The 19,666-nt window shown below is 43.5% G+C and overlaps 1 protein-coding gene across 3 annotated transcripts in view; it reads left to right on the plus strand.

Moving 5' to 3' along the window:
* The window catches only part of RREB1 (ras responsive element binding protein 1), a 122,132-nt gene that overhangs the window by 95,621 nt on the left and 6,845 nt on the right, over positions 1 to 19,666 (plus strand). For all 3 annotated transcript variants that reach the window (XM_084213811.1, XM_084213813.1, XM_084213812.1), the window contains 2 exons: positions 1,997 to 2,186; positions 3,784 to 6,523. In XM_084213811.1, the coding sequence (XP_084069937.1) occupies positions 1,997 to 2,186; positions 3,784 to 6,523 (2,930 nt within the window). The remainder of the gene's footprint in view (positions 1 to 1,996; positions 2,187 to 3,783; positions 6,524 to 19,666) is intronic.

Below are 19,666 nucleotides of genomic sequence, written 5' to 3' on the forward strand. Positions count from 1 at the left end.
AGATGCTTCAGGATGCCCTGAGATCAGGGTCTGTGTCCCTTTGCAGAGCAGCCTGCAGTGCTTCCAGTGGTGCAGAATTGTTTCTAAACCCTCCTTGTTTGTATATTGACATACCAGGAGGAACATGTCAGAAGCACTGCTTGTTTTCATGCAAGGTGTTTTCATCACCCCTAAAAGCAATTAATTTCAGTAGCCTGCAAGTTCTTCAGGTGACTACTTGTTATTTTTTAATGCTCTCTGGCCCCCAGTGGTTTTGGTGGTTGTGTTTTTGTCTTCACTGAAGATGAAAGCTTTGCATCACAGAATAGGCGCTGCCAAGTGAGCTGGAGGAGAGCCGTAGATCCTGATGCTGAAGAAGTACTATGTGTTGGCCATCCCACCCTGCCCCCCTGAGATTGTTGTCACACTTGGCATACCTCTTTAAGTAAACATTAGCTTTGTAAATGGCATTGGTTTGGTATTTAGTGGAATGCAGGAACTATGTCAGCAGTAATTATACAGGGAGGATGCAAGTGAATTGACAGGAGAGTTAAAACAGATTAAACCTTCTGTGCATATTTATGTCCAAGCTTTCTGGGTACCGTGATAACAATGGCCATGTTATATACACTTCACACTTGCTTCTTTCACCACTCAGGGACTATGAGTCCTGTTGCTTTCTGGGTGACTTGGTTATCTCTTCGTTTTCAGAGAATAAAAAAAATGGCTGTGGGAGTTTATGTAGTGATAAAATGCACAACAATAGGAGTTTGTTAGGGATAGGACAGGGAGGGGGTGGTTTCAGGATTTTGTCAGAAGTCGTTTCTAATTGCAGGATGTTTTTTTAATGACTAGGCACATGTCCTTTTCCTTGATGTAGAGCAAAGACAGTATGGGGAAAACCAAGGCCACAGGCAGATGTGAAAAAATCTTAGTACATATCATATTCTTAGTGACAAAATCTGACTGCCTCATACCCACTGGTGTTTTGCTTCTGGGAAACCCACACTTTGGTTGGGAGCTAGACCTGTTACCACAAGGAACTTGAGGTTAAATGAAACTGTGTGTCACTTATTGAACACAGAGTGGACATGACCTGTCATGCTGCAGAGCTCACATACCAAATATCTAAAAGGCAATAGGCTTTGTTGACGTGTTGACCAAATGTTGCTGCATAGCCCGTCCTGCTGGTAGCATAGCTTTGATTGCTTAATGCAGTGTTTTATGTGAGAAACCCTTGTTTAGCTGAATTTGGAATTTGAGAAAAACAAGAAATCACAGCAATAAAGTGTGGGTAAGAAAAAACTGCTTCTGCATTTTTCTTCAGGGCATACTGGCTATGAAGGGAGTCTAAAAGTGTCAGAAGTGTTGAACCTGTTTCAGGTCTTCCTCCTCTGAGCCTTTCTCCCATTCAAGGAACAGTCATTTTCCTTTTCAAACAGTCTATTTCTCATAACAGCTTTGAAAAATACCAGTGAAAGTTATGGAAAAGCAATGTGATGAAGATTGACACACAGCTATTAGAGTGGCATGCAGTAGTAAGTTTTAAGTAGTGGATGTGAAAGGTGCTGCTTTTACATTTGCTTTATATTGAGGTCAGATTTAGCCTCTCCTTGTCGCTGATTTTTTTTTTTTATGTTGCTTATTTTAACAGGACTTTTCAGTAAAAATAAAATGATGTAAGGCCATTGAAATATTTTTCATTGGACAACAAAAAGGTTTTCAGAAGGCTGCTATCTCAGCTGCCATTCTCCTGTCTGCCTGTGTGAGATTGTCAGTTCTCACATTCTTTAAACTTCCAGTGGACTTACTAGCCAGAAACTGGTCGAAAGTGACTGTGACCAAAATGGCCTTTTGTGGTGATAGGTTTTGACACACTGCGGCTTTATTTTGCATTTAGCAAGTTCTTGGTATCGTGAGGTGAGAGGAAAGAGGATGTCCCAGTGCAAGAAGAATACTAGTTGTCAAGCTTGCAGCAGTCAGTAAGTCATTTCTGGTTTGTTCCTCTCCTTTCCAGGTGTGACATCTGTTGTATCACCTTTCGTACTCATCGGGGCTTACTGCGCCATAATGCAGTTATCCACAAGCAGCTTCCCAGAGATCCCATGGGAAAGCCTTTCATTCAGAACAACCCTTCAATTCCAGCAGGCTTCCACGACTTGGGATTCACGGACTTCTCCTGTAGGAAGTTCCCCCGCATTTCTCAGGTACTCTCTGTTCTTGGTAGCTTAAGGTGCCAGCTGCTAAAGTGCTTATCTGATGAGGTCGTTGAAAGATTCATCCTGCATGTAGACTGTTTTGTGGAAGGTACATCACCACTGTTTGTGTAGGCTTTAAACACTTTATGCCTCTCCCTTTTCTTTTTTCATCTAAAGAATATTGGCACTGGGTAATGTGCCAATAACATTACAGTTATCCACTGTAATGGCTTTTTCACCATTACAGTGGATAGCTACCAGTGTAAAGATATATAAAAAATTTTGAAGGAAACTTTGATCCTATTAGATCCTTACACCTTTGAGCATACCCAAAAAATCCTACATCTGAAATCAACAGGGAGTACACATGGTAAGGAAGACATTATTTATTTTAGTTTACTCTAACAAGGATGTAGTTGGGGTATGAAAGTTTTAATACAAAAAGCTTTGAGCAGTCACCTTCCTAACTAAACAGTGACATCTTCAGTGATTCCCTCACAAAACACTCCACAATGTTCCTCCTCATGTAAGGTTTGAGGGATGGTGGGTGGGTAATGTCAGAGAGGTAGTCTGTAACTATTTTTCTGAGAGCCATAAACATTTCTGTTGGGTGATATGATTCCTCCCGCTGTCAAATCTTGCCTATCCTAGTTTGGGTCTGGATGAAGCTGCATTATCTATTAGAAAATCAACAGCACAATCCACCAAGACCGTGCTTAGTTTCTGCACTTTTCTTACTCTTCTGGGGTTAAAACATTTGATTTCCAACTCTTCTGACTGCAAAGTGCTAGACTTGAAATTTGCTGCTAGACCAGGGGAGCATGTAGGTCTTTCTCAGTCTGTTACAGTTTTAGTATAAAACTCAAAAAATCAAAAGAAAGAACTTTATAAACAAAGTTTATTTCTTTTGTAATTAATGACAGACATTTAAAGTTATTAAGGGATTTGAATGTTGGTATTTTCCTTTTGTAATAATTTTGCTTGCACTGTGAGAGAAGATTTATAAAGTATTTAAAGTCTGTAAAGGTCTTGCCAGCCCTCTACTAGTATTTTTCTTGGGATAATAAATGTAATCAGACTTCCCTAACCAAAAACCACTCTGCTTTAAGCTCTGAGTTTCATTGATCTGCTTGTAAGGGGTTTTATTTTGGTTGCTTTACATTGGTTTAGCTTCTTGGATGCCTTTTTTTTTTTCTTTTTTTTTTCTTTTTCTTTCCTCCTAGTTTCTTTGTAATAGAGGTAAACGAGATAGTCTACTGCCTGGCTTCCTTGCTGTGTAGTATGCTGAGGCTCCTGTCCTGACAATGAGACAAGAGAAGTTTCTAATAGGGAAATTTAGGATGGAAAAGAATTTGAGAGCCTGAATAGCCTTCTGAAGGAGTTTACTTTTATAGAAGGGAACTTGTGGAGAATCAGCCCCTAATTCAGATACACCCCTTGCGAGACTAAAGGCTGTGAAGTGGGAATATCTCCATGCCAGGTGGGGGAGGGCTGCTCTAAACCTCTTAACTTAGTCAGTGGAAGAGAGAGTGAACTGTTTGTGTTTTGCAGCAGTGTGTGATGCCTTACCAGATTCCTACTCTAAATATTTTTGCATGTCTTGCAGGTCTGGTGTGAAACAAATTTGCGAAGGTGCATCAGTGATTTCCATCGATTTATTTGCGAGATGTGTAACAAGGCATTCCCCATGCTTTCGGCACTCAAACTGCACACAGAAACTCACGTGGTGGATCAGGGAAAAGACAAGCACAAGCCACAGTCCGCAACCCCACCCGGTGAGAGCCCAGACCAGAAAGCCTTCATGGCATCCTTGGGCCTACAGTACACCAAAGACATCAAGCCTGTCAAGCAGGAGGACAATACACAAGATGAGGTCCAAGAAATGCGGCTCAGAGCTCTGAAGAGTAACCTACCTCAGGAACCTGGCAGCACCAGTCTGCTCAGTCTCTCTCCTCTGGAAGCTGCCTCCATGGGAGGGTCATTTTCAGTCCTTCCCCCGACAAAAGAAAACATAAAGCTTCTCTCACTGCAGCCTTTCCAGAAGGGTTTTATTATCCAGCCTGACAGCAGTATTGTGGTGAAACCCATCTCCAATGAGTCTGCCATTGAGCTGGCAGACATTCAGCAGATCTTGAAGATGGCTTCTTCTGCTCCTCCTCAAATCAGTCTTCCTCCACTTTCTAAGGCACCTTCTGTCCCCGTGCAGTCTATTTTCAAGCATATGCCACCACTGAAGCCAAAGCCTTTGGTAACGCCCCGAACAGTCGTCGCAACCTCTACACCTCCTCCTCTTATCAGTGCCCAGCAAGCCTCCCCTGGCTGCATCAGCCCAAGTCTCCCACCTCCCCCTCTGAGGCTGATCAAGAACTCAGTGGAGTCTGCCTCCAACTCTCATCTCCCACAGCCAGGAGCCAAATCAAGTCCTTCCTCTCAGTTGCTCCTCCAACCCAAAGTAGAGCCGTTAACTCAACACGAGATGAAGACACAGCTGGAGCAGGACAGCATCATTGAAGCTCTCCTGCCTCTAAGTATGGAAGCCAAGATCAAGCAAGAAGTCACAGAAGGAGAGCTCAAAGCCATCATCGCAGGGGCAGCGAACAAGAAGACCCCGACCATGAGGAAAGTTTTGTACCCCTGCCGTTTTTGTGACCAGGTGTTTGCCTTCTCTGGTGTCCTGAGAGCTCACATCCGTTCTCACTTAGGTATTTCCCCATATCAGTGCAACATCTGTGACTACATCGCGGCTGACAAGGCAGCTCTGATCCGGCACCTGCGGACGCACAGCGGGGAGCGGCCTTACATCTGTAAGATCTGCCACTACCCGTTCACAGTGAAAGCCAATTGTGAGAGGCACCTGCGAAAGAAGCACCTCAAAACAACCAGGAAGGATATCGAGAAGAACATTGAATATGTCACCAGCAATGCTGCAGAGATGGTGGATGCCTTCTGCTCCCCAGACACGGTGTGCAAGCTGTGTGGAGAGGACCTGAAGCACTACAGGGCCCTCCGCATTCACATGAGGACGCACAGCGGCTGCCAGAAGAAGAAGCCGTTTGAGTGCAAGGAGTGTGGCACGGCCTTTTCAGCCAAGAGGAATTGCGTTCACCACATCCTCAAGCAGCACTTGCATGTGCAGGAAAAGGAGATTGAGAATTACATCTTAATGGTGGACTGCAGTGCCCAGGAAAGCCAGACAGATCCTTCTTTATTGGAGGACAGCACTTATATGGACCACAAGCCCATGACGCCTTTCCTGGAGCCACAAAACGGCTTCTTGCTGGGAACATCATCTCACGTTTCCATCAAACGTGAACCTGTGGGCAACTTCCCTATGGATTTTGATGAGCCATTAGATTTCTCTCAGAAGAGCAAAAGCCTGAGTGCTGTGCAGGTGAAGCAGGAGAACCTGTTCGGTTCATCTCTGTCCCTTTATGACTGTTCCATGGAGCCTATCGACCTGTCCATCCCCAAAATCCTGAAGAAGGATAAAGATGATGTCCCCTGTGAAGCCAGGAATCAAGAGCTGGCTGCTTCTGGGAACAGTGATAAAGCCTATAACTGTCTGCAGTGTCCTTTGGTTTTTGGTGCCAATGGGAACTCAGAAACCAACCGGGGTGTCAGACATCCCCAGCCACTGAAAGGTTCGTTGCATTTGACTGTCCCGATCATTTCCCCGGCTCTCCCTGGCAATGCTGCCTTGCTGAGACCCCTGAGGCCTAAACCACCACCACCACCTCTCTTGCCAAAGCCTTCAGTAACTAAAGAGCTGCCACCATTGGCTTCCATTGCACAGATCATTTCATCTGTGTCTTCTGCTCCCACTTTGCTGAAAACGGAGGCTGCAGATGCCAATCCCAAGGCAGTGAGCAGCTCCGCTGGGTGTGACAAATCAGGGAATGCCAAAGCTAAAGTGACAATCATGACCGCCGTTCAGAGAGACTCCAGCCTGCCCAATGACCTGTCTCAGGCTTGTGATCCAGAGCAGTCTCCCGTTGCTGATGCTGGGTTGACTAAGAAAAGAGGTAGAAAGAAAGGAACAAAAAATAAGCCCAAACTTAGCAGTAGTGTGGATCTGGAGTCAAGTGGGGAATTTGCCAGCATAGAGAAGATGTTGGCTACCACAGACACTAACAAATTTAGCCCATTTCTGCAGTCCACTGACAATTTCAAGGAAGAAAGTGGCAGAAATGGAACAAGTGAGGATGAGAAGGAAACTGCCAAGGATAAGCTGCTGAGAGGGAAGAGGAATGCTTACTCAGACTGCCTGCAAAATATCCCCTGTCCTTACTGTCCTCAAGTCTTTCCATGGGCGAGTGCCCTGCAGCGGCACATGCTCAGTCACACAGGTAAGAGTGCTCTGTGCTCAGAGTAGCTTGTAGCCCCTGAGGTTGTTCCCCATGGAAGGGCCTCTCCGTGGAGGAATGTTCCTTTCTGTGATGTCTGAACTGTATTTTCCTTTATTATTTTGCTAATCCCTAGCTGTTGCTGTTGCACAGTGGTGGTGGTGGTAGATTTTTCAGAAATGGAATAATCTCTGTGTCTTTGAGTATTGGAGGGTAAATAAAACCGTTAATAAGCATTTGACTTCAGTGGCATAATTTAGTGTAGCTGGAAAGAGGCTTAGGTTTCAGTTGTTCTGTTATTATTGCCTTGTCTTGAAGGGGAATATGTGTGTTGAATATTTAATTGTGCCTTACGTGGTTTATTTGTCTGCTTCTGATGGCTGTTTGTCGGCATCAGTAATGATAAAAAAATATCTCTAAAAATGAGAGACAATAAGTGTAGAACTGTGGCAGGAAAATAATATAGTGCTTAGCATTTTTTTTCTTGTGGCGGCTTTTATTTAACAGATCAAAGGAGGATGTGAGAAACTGCTCATCCTGAGCATTACGTAATAGCTTGCCTCTAGGAAAAGTTTCTCCTCAGAGATAGGCAACTAAAGGTGGGCACATGCCCTAAGGTGTGGAGATGTGTATGGAATCTCTAGCATTATGCTGCTGCGTAAGTAACCTCAGACCTGGTATAAACAAAAGGAGAAATTGGGTAGGGAGATTTATTCTAGGTCTGGGGTTATTTTTTGTTCTTCACTATAAAGGAAATACAGTATTGAATGTTGAGCTGATTTGAAGTTCCCTCATTCTTCCACCCACACTGTAATAAAGTAATTAGTAGATTCTCATCCTGCTCTGGAGAGAGAGGGCAAAGCTCTACTTGCTGTTGTGCCCTTCAAAGTCAGTCGCAGTTGTTGATATTATTTATTTCATTATGTATCTCAGCACCTGGCATAAAGAATAAAAATTAGGGATGTTTATAAGAAACATAAGGGATTTGAGTATGGCCTTACCAAAGTTAGCCCTTTATTTTGGCTGCCTTTATTTTTTATTTTTTTTTTTTAAGAAAATGGTGTTTCCTGAAGTGACTGATTCATGTCTGTTCTAAAGAGGGAAACCTGAAGAGGTAACAGAGGTTAGCTAAGGGGTTTAATGGGAATCTGAGCTGTGGAGCAGTCCCTATTACAGTTTGCTTTGGGTAACACGAGGACATAACTTGAAAGGTATCAGTGCAACAGTGAGGCTATTGTTTTCTGGTCCACAGAGACCAAATTATTTCATCTTATTAAGCATGCAGTTTACTTTGTGGTGAAGGAGAGCACTTTACTCATATCTCAATTGTTTTCCAACACCCTGGTCTCCAAAAAAAATACATAGTTACTGAAGAACTGTTCATGAGACAGAAGACAATGGAGAGGCTTTTCCCAGACTAAGAGGTTTGACCTGCTTATTGATGGCAGACTTCCAAGGTAGCAGCACTGGTGTAAACCCTTAATGAAGAGAGGAAAATTCACTCAGCCATGAATTATACTGGTAAAACTTGTCTCCCTTACGACCACCAGGCTTGGAAGGAGGCACTGTCCTTTTAGAAAGCCTGTGCTGGAATCCCCACGAGGAGAGCAAGCAACTGTGGCCATAACAGGACTAAATCCTCACCACAGATACAGGATTTTTGGCGATACTAGAGCAGTGGCAGTAATCACGTTCCAGTTGGTGTGCTCTGGCAGTGATAATACTGAGCTCTTTTCTGATCATCATCTCGGTGTTGAGGGAGACTTGTTGCTGGAGGACCACCCCACAGCAAGCTTTGGGTGACCTTGGGGCATCTGCCTTCAGATGGCATGAGAGTTTTCTTTCTAAACTGGTAGTTTCCAGCAGCTCCCCTGTGGCAGCAGTGTCCATGGGGCCTACTGGAGGGGAGGGGGAAAGCTAAGCTGGGAAGGTGGAGGAAATTTAGGCCAGGGAGGTGGTGGCAAAGCAAGCCTGAGGATGCGTTCAGGTGGAGTGAGCCCTGTGTTTTTGTGGTGGGTGTCAGGTGCTGGTGGCATGCAAGGAGTTTGGCAGCTCTGTGGTAGGTGCAGTGGTTTGTTGGCTTTATCTTCTGGATGGGCAAACTGGTTTTCTTGTGGAGAAATCTACAGTGTTGTAGTACAGCACAGTGTTCCTAGCCCTACCTATTTCACAGGCAGATAGCTTGTGACTTTCAGATAGCTCTGTTTTTTAAAATGAGTTAAGAAAAAAATCTATTTGCTAATCTTTGTAAAGAGAAAAAGAGAACTTCATTGTTGTCTGTGTTTGATGGCTGCTCCCTGACCTGGGTAGAGAAAGAACTAACAGGCTGATGTGAATGGGATAGATGAGATTCCTGGTGATCTGCTTCCCAGCTGCATGTGTCGGATATGTGATCCATAGACAATTGCAGCAGGCAAGCTGACTGTTTAACACTGCTACCAAAACAAAAAAAGCCCAAAAACTCAAAGCAGTTGTTTGAGCTAAAAAGCAGCACCTAGCTCTTCTGTGTCCATTTATAGGAAAGTTGTTATTGAGATGATTGATCTAAGTGGTCTACGATAGGATGAGGAAAAGGTGTATCATTCTGAGCATTTAAGTGGGCTATCTGTGTATTATGAGTTTTGAACTGCTTTATCCATGGAGACGTAAGAAGGTTTTTGCAAGTCTGTCATTCACGTTCAATAAAATTTCAACACAGAGGCCACCTTCCATGTGGTGTCAAGATCGTATTTCTCTTTTGTGACAGTGCAAAAATGCACATGCTACCAGTGACCCACATCCCTCATGCAACCAGAAGTGTCTCTCAGGGAAGCTTTTGCCCTGCTGAACCTTGCCTCAGCCCCACTGTGTGTTTGGTTATTTTTTTAAAATTCAAAAACATTTCCATGAAGAAGCATACACCTTCCTCAGTGGTTTTTTAGTTTAATGGTGATCTCACAAGTGGGACACTGGGAATTTGGCATAGGTTGGTTTTATACGGTGCCTAATACAGTAGCTGTGTTTTGTTTGAACATGCTTGAACACTTGCTTTTAATACTTTCTTTCTTTTGATGTCTTTAATGTATAATTTACTTTCCTATGTTCAACGCAGTTTGCTGCCTTTTTTTTTTTTTTGCTTTTCCCTGCTGCTCTTGACTTTTTTAATTCTCAGAATTATGACTAAGATGTGCCCTGCAGGTGATGCAGTTGGTCTTGCTCCTTTTTATAGGATGCGGATCAGACTAAGTTCAGTATAAAATTACCGTAATGGTTGTTTTTAACCACCAGTTTGTTATAGATAACCTAATCTGTTTGCACAGAATCACTTGAGAATATTTTCAAAAGGGTTACTGGCAGATCTTACTTTGCCCAAGATTAAATTTTGTAAAAAGTGAGATTTAATGGCAAAGGAGGTTTTTTGGTTTTGTTTTGTTTTTCTGCTACAACAGGAACAAACCTGGAAATATCTAGGAAATACAAGGAAATATCTATAAATAAAGGAATAAATAAATAGAAAACTCTTACATCTAGCCCATGAACTTGAATGTTTCCAATCAATTGGAGGTCACAAGTCACCAAAAAAAAGGACCTTGAGGCATTTTTAGTCTTCGCTTTTATGATTTAGGTCAAATTGTAAACATATTTATTTTGCAACATTTGTAATTACCATGGTGAATAACGTGTTTCTGTTAGGACAGCAGTGCAGGAGATACCTTGAGGACTGATCTTACGTGCTTTGATTATTTGGGTGATCCTTTATACTAAAAAAGATACTCTTCAAACAATTGGCTACTATGAAATGTAGCCAGACTAGGCTAGTCATGCTGTGCTGGTAACCAAAATTTACAGTCAGTCCCAAGTCAATATTTAGGCACAGATGTATTTTAATACAGGCCATGACTATTCGTATAGAAAAATTTATTTAAAAAATCAAAACACATTGACTTTTTAGGTTACCTTCCAGTGAGTAAGTGTATTTTATCAGAAGAGCAGTTGCCTTAAAGGGACAAATAAAGGAGGCAGAGAAAACTGCTTTTTTTGAATGTTCTGGTTTTGTGCCTTTAAAGGTGACGTTTTTGGAAAGCATTGCAACTTCGGGTGGGAGGATTGGAGTTTGCACAGTAAGTGGAATTTTTGTTTGGGTTTTGAGACCCCCAGCTAGGACATCTGTGTGGAAAGGAGTGTATTTTATCTGTTGCAAGTATTGGTCTGTATGACAAATATTTGATTGATACAAAGATTTTAAATGCTAAAAATATGAGAAAATTGTGATCTGACATGCAGGTTGAGTTTCAAGTAATTAATTCTTAGCTAATCCTGTCATTTCATGCTTGAAAAGAAATGTGGAAAGGAATTGGGCTACCATGAAGCAAAAGGATTTCTCCTCAACTTTGAAGTTTTGTATTTGCATTGTCAATGAAGCCAGATAGAAGTGCAAAAAGCAGTGATATTTGTAGCCATAAATTTATGGGTGATTTAGCAGACATCTAAAAGGAAAGAGTGACTTGAAAGCCTACAGAAAAGCAGTACTGTGATGCATCTAAAAAATTGTGTTGACACTGGAAGAAAACGAAGAGAAAGAAGCAGCTCCTGAGATGTCTGTGAGATGCAGGGAATCCCTGGTACGGGTTGAGATGTTAACTAGAACAGAACCACCTTTCAAAGATGAAAGTGAGAGAGATACCCACAATGTTCTATCAAAGAGGCTGCTGGCTGTGGCAGGGGGGTGGGTGGTGTGCCTGTGTTTTCAGAGGTTTTGGGTGTGAGGTGGAAGGTGTGACTGGAGCTGATCTCCTTTTACAAGTTACTATCCTCTCAATCTCTTTCTTCATCACAAAGATGTCTTGCAGGATTGCCTTCCTCATTGCACTGCATGATCTTGGCTTTTCTTTCAACTTTTCCTGTGCTTAGTCCCTCCCCTGTTCTAGCAATTTAAATGAATTATTGACACGAAAAACTTTCTCCTAAGGGAAAATAATTTATTGCTTATTCAACATATGGGCCTTGATTCCACTGAAGTCAACGGAGAGATGCCCTGTGGCTTTGATGGAAATTGTGTCCAATACACATAGGTGATAGGCATTTCCAGAGCGAGCCTGCTGTTTGAGGAGCTTGCAGTCAGGATATTGTGGTTGGTCACCAAGCAGTAGCAGAGAGAAAGGAAGAAAACCAAGGAAGTTTCTTATTACAGAGCAGGAGGATATTCATACATTTTATCTTGCGTCAGGCCAGGAGCCCTTCCCCTGTCAGAAAGGTGGTGTCATTTTTACCAAATGTAGCAGAACTTCCACTAACCTGGAGTTGCCAGCTGCTATCTGTGGAGAAATGTACTTATCCCCCAGCCTAAGGAAGAGGATGTTGGATCTCATAGTGGCATACACACTTTCCCAGCTGTTCAGAACACCAAGGCCAAGTTGTACTTGGTCGGGCTGAACACTACAGACAAGCAAAGCGTAAGAATGTGAGAAGCGCCCTTCCACATTGGAGCAGCGGTACTCTGGTCTCCACTGGTAACAGGAGGATGTGCTCTTTAGTGTGAGCATGTGGACACAGCCATTTCCTCTGGCCTGTTGCTCTTAAAGCTCTGTCAGCATGCACATCTGCTTCCTTAGGGTTGTGTGTTTGAAGGCACATCCCTGCCCACTCCCTTTACAACCTGTTTATGGAGCTGCCGTCTGCAGGTCCTTCCAGTTGTTTTCTGAACCTGCTGATGCAGTCTGGTTTTTATTTGGCTGCTGCTGCAGGCCATGTCAGTGATCCTGGAGAGACATCAGCAATGGCTTTGAGTCCTCCTGCCTGGATGTACCTGCCAGTACTATACTCAGCATCACAAAGGCAGGGTTTAGATTGTTTGACCTTGTGTTAATCTGCATTGGAGCTCACCTGCCATCCTACTGCCCCCTCTGTCTTGTCAGTAGTGAAAGAGGTTGGCTGTTGGATCATGCAAGGCTCTGCTGTCGGCAGGTGAGTGGCGTTTAGACAGAAAGGAGGAGCTGACACAAAACCAAGGGTGAGCACAGTCACTCTGGGTTTTCCTGCTGACCAAATGGGATGGGTGCAAGAAGGAAGCTCAGCAGATGGTGGTACGTGTCCCTTGCCTGGAAACTGCTTGCTCTTAAGGTATTCACACCTCCAGTACAGACAGCATCACTTTGTGTCACTTTGAGTTGGTTTCATGGGAGAATTGTTGGAAGTAACAAACTTAAAAGCGGCAAGAAGTTGGCTCTGTGCGTCAGGGTAGTTAAAATTACAAATGAGTTATTACTCTCAACCTCAGGGTAGCTGCTGATCAGATTGCACAGAGTGTGCACAGGATTTTTCTCTTACATCCCCATGCACGAGTTTGTTTGGGAAAGTCTGCTGTCTTGCCAGCCTCTCTCATCCTTTCTGCTTCTTTTAATACATCAGGTTGCCTTGCAGTGATTCAAATGTGGTAATACAGGTCTCAGTACCAGTCTGGCTTTGCAATCTGCTGTGCTGGGGACCTGTTATGACACGGTTTGATCTTGCCTATCATGAGGAGACTAAGTTGCCTCGTTACCATGTTAACAGCCTGTAACTTCAGAGGGCTGTAGCACGGTGTCTGCGGTGTCACGTGGGCCCATCCTGCCTATGCAGACAACAGATGGCTACAGCGTGAGAGAGGAAGACTCATGTTATGACATGATCGCCTCCGAGAACAAAAGTCTGCAGAAGGGCTCTGAAAGTGCTCACCTCTGACAATTTTCCTGGCAAATAAAACTGAAGTGTCCTACTTGAGTCGATTGAATAGTCAGAGAGGTCCTAAAGCAGCTCAGCTGTTCGGTGGTGTGAAGAGGCAAGCATTTCTAAAGCTGCTCAGATAAGCACTGGTGCAGCACGTAGGGTGGGTAGGACTTGGGTGCAAGGTAGATGTTCTCAGCAGCCGGCGCCGGGCTGGTCAGAGTGGTTCGACCTGCCCCCGGCAGACAGAGCCTTGGGCCATGGTTGGATAACACAAAGCACTTATTGGCAGTACTGGCTCGACCTGTTCCCAACTGTTCATCCCTGCAGCTGTAGCTGACCCAGCTGCCCAAAAACTTTAAAAGGGCAAGGGGAGGGACTGGCAGTCATGAGATCAGTTCCCGGATCTGGCTGGCAGTACAGCCCTAAAGCACATTGATGCAGCTGAGGTGTGGAGCTAGCATCATCTTCTGGGAGGCGCTGGGGATAGATGCTGTTGAAATTGGCTTTGTTGTCAGTGCTTTGTGTCTTCAAATAGCAGCTTTAGGCATCGAGGAGGGAGCCTAGATCCGATAGTGCACACAGTTATAGTTACCACATGCACTTTATAGCACAGCTTAGAGTTTATAACTGGCTTCACCAAGCGGTGGTTAATCTCAGTTCACAATCATTCAACAGCTTTGGACTTGTGGTCTCCCTCCATTGTCCAAGAAAAAGGAATTTCCAAATCCATAGTAGAAGTAAACTAAGAATTTGAAACCGTGGCTAAGTTTAAAATGAGGTGGTTTCTTTTGGTGCTGGCTATAAAAGGTGGGTAAGCAGCATGCTCAGGGCTCACATGCAGAGTTCTTGTGAGGGCTGTCATTGGAAGTGAGTGGTCCTCCGGATTTCACTGTATGCCAGAAGGAAAGGGAATGAAGGGAGATGCTTGGATGGTGTTTGGTCAGCCATAAATGAAGCAAAGCTTTAGGATGAGGTGTAAGACAGGAAGTGCAATTCAATAGAGTGTCAGTGGGAACAAGTTTATAGAGGGTTTCTTTTGGTCTTGTTTTGAACCAAAACAAAAACAGGATGGTGGTTTAGAGCAGGATTCAGAGATGGAGGAGGCTGTGTAAGTGATGGGGCTTGCTCATATCCTTGCTACAGGGGGAGGAAGGGAATGGTCTAAAGTGCCTGAAGCAAACTGAGGACATTTCCCCCAGCTCACAGCAGTCGGACCAGTGGAGAGGTGTCTCGACAGAGAGGCATACAAGGAAAATGTGGAGCAGCTTAATTAATTGCCCACTTTCGGCATGTTAAAGCAGCCCTGCCTTTGTCTCCTTAGGGCTATCTTAATGCTCACCTCTTGCAACAAAATACAGTTGACAGAGATGTAGGATAGGAATGGGGTAAGGGATTATCTCTTATATAATGGAGAAAAAGAACTTAATAAGGAAAGATCCCTTTCGTAAAGAGACTTGCCCCTAATGTGAGAGGATCGAATACAACTGCTCTGTGTTGACTAGGCAAATATTTACAAAGTATACTCAACAGTGAATTTTCTGATTAGCATTTGGAAGAATTCATCTTTGCTCTAGATATCTGCCACACTGTGATCCCTCCAGAAATCATGTGAGCCCTGGGTATAGTGGGGGACTTTTTCCAAACTGTTCTAGCTGTCTGTACCTCTGAACTACATTTGTGGGTATTTCTTAGAGGACAAAGGGCTTGAAATCATGTTTTCAGTGTCAGGCAAAGTTTAACAACTGCTCTAGAGCCAGAGCTCAGGGTAAAGCAAGAGTCATTTGCTGCTGGGGTTGGCCTGAGTGCTAGAGCTGTTGTATGAAGGTACTGAGGAGAAGGTGTGTAGCCTGATGGCTGTGTTGTCAGCTCTACATCACATTGCCTTTCTGCTGAATGGTGCAATCCATCTTAAGTTCAAAGTGTGGGCTTTGTCCCTGCTGCCTTAAATGCAGATTTCCCCAAGGTAGGTGCAGTCAGAGCTAGTCCTGAAAACTTTTCTTCATGACTTCAGCTGCTCTGTTGAAGGTACTGGGGAATCATACTGTGTGTTAAAGACAGAAAGTGTTTTTTCCCAGAATTGTTTCTCTTTTTTCCCAGACATACTCAGTTCCATTTACTGTAAATAGTCCTTTTCTAGCTTGAATATTATCATTTCACAAGGCATGAAGACACAGTCAAAGCTCTCTCAACTGTCTGAGGGATGATTAAATATTTAACTTGAGTGTTTGCAGGTGATGTAATGAAGGTGGTTGAATTTTATTATTTAGAATGTTTACAATAAAAATGGACAAAGATAACATCCAAATTTTTTCAAGTGGCTTCTCTGTGTTTAAAAGATGTTCTCCAGTTCATGGGTGGAAGTAGAAGCAGTATTGTGTGTGTGAGTCCAAAAAATCCCAAATTTACTAGAACTGCTACCACCTAGTGGTGGCTGCTTTTATTGTAAAATATAAAACATGCTGGGGTTATTTCAGTTAATGTAGGGAAGATAGTAAATCATCAGCTCATCTTACTGATAATGCCAGCTGCTTGTACCTTATCCATTTCCAGTGGTCTGTTTGCTCCAATTTTGAGGATTATTTATGTGATGGGTTTTCTAACTCTTCTCTTGGGATGTTAGGAATGTTTGTCAATAAACACTTGCTTTAGCACCAAAATGTTTTTCATTACATCCTGTTTTGTCTACTAACTTTGTAGCATCTCAAGCTCTACTCTCTATTCCACCATAATTCCAGGAAAGAATCAAACCATGTGTAAGAAGAATAGTGCCAGCAAGCTCCCCACCTTGATCTGTATCTCCTCTTTCATCTGAAATTTTTCACATTTGGTGTCCCTCTTCATAATTTGGTTTGCATATGTAGGAAAGCAGTTCCTTCCTCTTTCTTGCCACCAATAAAAGATGAAGTGGATTCTTCTGACTGGGCTGACCAAAGACTGCAACTTGATTTGTAAATAGACTTCAGCAAAACAGTCTTGTCTTTGCACAGTTTGAAGGAAAAATTATTTTGGCTACATCTATATAGTGGTTTCTTTCATGCAAGCAGAAAAGTTTTTGGATTCTCAGATGGAGTCCTTGAGGTTTAGCTTATGAATACATCTCATGAGAAGTTCTTTTTTTCCCAGGAGCTGACGAGGCAGCAGCTGAGTTACCAGTGGTTTTTTGCCACCTTCTTCCCTGTGTCCTTACTTCCCTACTTTTCTCCTCTTTCTCCTTTATCCTGCACATATTTTTTAACTCTGGTGTCAGAATTGAGATCTTCAGATAGTGTCACCTTCTTCTCTACATTTTGGGGGAGTGACACACTGGTTGCACATGACAAGGTAACGTGTGCTGCTCCCATGGTTGCTGAAGAAGTGGCAGCGGGTGGGAGCCTTGTCAAGTAGATTTCTCTGCTCTTGTCCTCTTGATTCACCAAGTGTAAATTCTGTGGGATAACAAGTGGTCTGGAAAGCATTTTACAGCCTTAGTAAGTGAAAAATGGGAAAGGGGCAAAAGAAACAGCAGGCCTTTCCTGTGCATCCTGTTTCTTTCATTGCCTGGAATCGAGTGACTGCTCTGCAACATAAATCAACCAAATTCTGGAGATGGGAATTATCCATGTGAGAGGAGCTCAGTCTTGTTGGAGGGATGTTTGCCCAGATTTGAAGGCTCAGTAAAAATCCTCCTCCTTGTGTAAGATACAGGCCTGCTGGAGCTGTGTGGCCAGCAGGGTTTCTGTTGCTGCAGTGGGCATGTAAGAAGGAAGAAAACAGTAGTGCAGGCCAGGCCTAACTTCTGCTGGAGTGGATTAAGCAGCTGCCAGTGCAAGACTACCCTTGCAGCCATCCCTTGCACTGCAGGAGAAGTCTCACTCACTCTGGTGCAATTGTCTTCACAACCATTGTGTTTACCACACACCTTCACAGCTCCCCTGCTGCTATTCCAGTTCCTCACAGGCAGAACTGGTCTGATTCTCACCCATCCCCAATAACCAGGATTTGTGCTAAGCAGCTCACTTTTTCACCAGCTGCAGAACCATCTGCACAGGTTGGAGATAACCACAGAGTAGCTCAGCTAGTCAGGAACTGCTGCTTTACATAAGGTACATGCATGAAGCTTCCTAAGGGGCCTGTGAAACTCCTTCTTGACAAGGAAAAGGGCAGGTCTGCTCTGTGCAGGGGAGGAGGAAGAGCGCTCCCCCGAGCATGTACATGTGTCAGCATATCCCTGGCTATGTCACCACCTGAGTTTTGAAGTTCCTTCAGGGCTGCTCGGCCCTGAGGAGCTTCAGAAGAGAAGGCCTGTGTACATTTGTGTTCCCAGGATCTGGAGTGGGCTTTGCCCTTTGTGAAGGCACATTGTTTAAACTTAAGAGTTTGTTTTAGTTGATGTAGACCTCATCTGTTTGCCTGTGCTAGTACATCACTTACTTGTGGACCACCTATCCCTTGAAGTGTTTTTCACTTGGGCACCGGAAAATGTAGTTGCAGGCCACACATGCAAGAACAGAATAACAGCTGGGAAGAGGCCCAGGGCACAGAGAGGAAAGAAGGAAATAGAATTCAAGTACAATTCACTGAAGAATGAGTATACTATAAGACAAATAATATATTTTTCCAGATACTAGAAGCAGAAGAAGAAAAAGTTATGGAAAAATTGAAAAATCATGAATGATATATGACATTGAATGTTGACATTGGGACTTCTTTATTGAGAGTTTTAAGACACAGTAGTTTTGGCTTGCTCTTACCCATGGATATTCTCCTCACTCACTTTGCTTCTGATGTTTCAAGTTGAAAAACAGGGAAAAAGTCTCCCTCTGCATCCACTGTTTTCTGTTTGGTAAATAAAGAGTTACAGAACATCTCTCTGGGTACGATTAAGAGGAGCTTTTTTCCATCTTGGTTTCCTTGTGCTCTACACTCATCTCCATCCCAACAGAGCTCACGTGGTTTCCTGCCCCTCTCCCTAATGAACCCCCTCTGTGCCATGCTGGCAGCCTTTCTTCAGCCTAACACACATCCATCCCATCAGGGGAGCGCTTCCTGACCTCACTGGGGATGAGACAGGGCAGCCCTCGTCTGCTTTCAGACGTCCCCATCCTCACATTCTGTGGCCTTACACACAGATTAGGGCTTGCTTGCGTGTTCTAACGGGCAGATAATTAGATGAGCAATGAACTTTGTGTAATCCACTGTCTGTGTAAACAGATCTGTTCTGATTAAAAGGTGAGATTACTTTTTCTGATAGGTCAGTTCTCCCCCTTAAACTCCCCCAAGGAAAATTATATCAAGAATTGCACACTGTTAAGCGATCATTTACTATCACCAGAAACACTGCTACACTTTGACATTTGTTTAATGGCCATTTATTATCACTAGTGAGAGGAGATGGGGCCAGTGCAACAAAAGTGTTGCAAGACTACATTCAAACTAATAAGTGCCTGAGAACCATCGTCTTATCTGCTGTTTTTACTCCTTGCTTAGGGAAAAAAAAGCCTGTAATAGGAAATCTGGGCAGTTTGGAGACAAGCACATGCTGTACCATGTCAAACAGAGAACTTGCACTACTCTCCTAGAGTTTCTAAATCCCTGGAGTTACTCAGCAGCTATCGTTCTTGCAGATGAATGTTGAAATGCTGGGTGGGCTGTGGGCTCCCTTTGCTGCTTGCTGTCAATAAGCAGGAGGCGGGGTGGAGGACTTAAAGGAAAGTTTCAGCTTTCAGAAAGCACCACTTGGTGAACTTCGTGTCCAGGAACAATTCCTGGGAAGTGGCACTGGGGATGCAGTTACATCAGCAGCAGCTTTTGCCTCCAGAGCTAGACCAGCTTGTTTCCTATTTACTAATACACTGTTTATGTGGAGCTTGGAAGGAGTACAGCTCCAGCCCTCTGTTCTCCTTAAGCACCTTACCTGTTTCAGTTTTTTGGACATAAGTTACATCTTCAGCAACATTAATGCTGCAGACAGGTAAGTAAGCAGAGGACACCATTCAGGACCACATCTTAGGTAATTTTTGTCTTGTGAGGTAACTGGGAAACAGCAAAGCCTGTTACTGTCCCTTAGCTTTATGTTTTGATTCCAAGTGGCATATCAGAGACTAAGGTGTGGACAAATTTCCACATCTTCCACTTTCCTGGCGTATACCCAATTTTTTAAGCCAACTTTTGTGTTACTGTCTGCACTAAGGATTCACATTTAGTTGTACCAGGTGGTTGCATGAGGCCTTTACATTTCCTTGGAAAAACATTTTCTTGCTACGCAAAAATTAGTTTGATAAATATGTGGGTTGTGTATTATTTCAGTCTGTGCTCATGTTTTTCATACACAAGTTTATTAGTAATACATCCATGTGTCTCTGGAATGGTCTATTTGTGATAGTGACCTCAGCTCTTCTTCGGTGTCTCAGCATATTGTGTTCTCTGGTTAAAAGTGATTATGTTAAGAATTATTGCAGGAAGCTGCTGAGATTGTGAGTCTGT

This window comes from Fringilla coelebs (assembly GCF_963513975.1).
Source record: "Fringilla coelebs genome assembly, chromosome: 1".
NCBI lineage: Eukaryota > Metazoa > Chordata > Aves > Passeriformes > Fringillidae > Fringilla > Fringilla coelebs.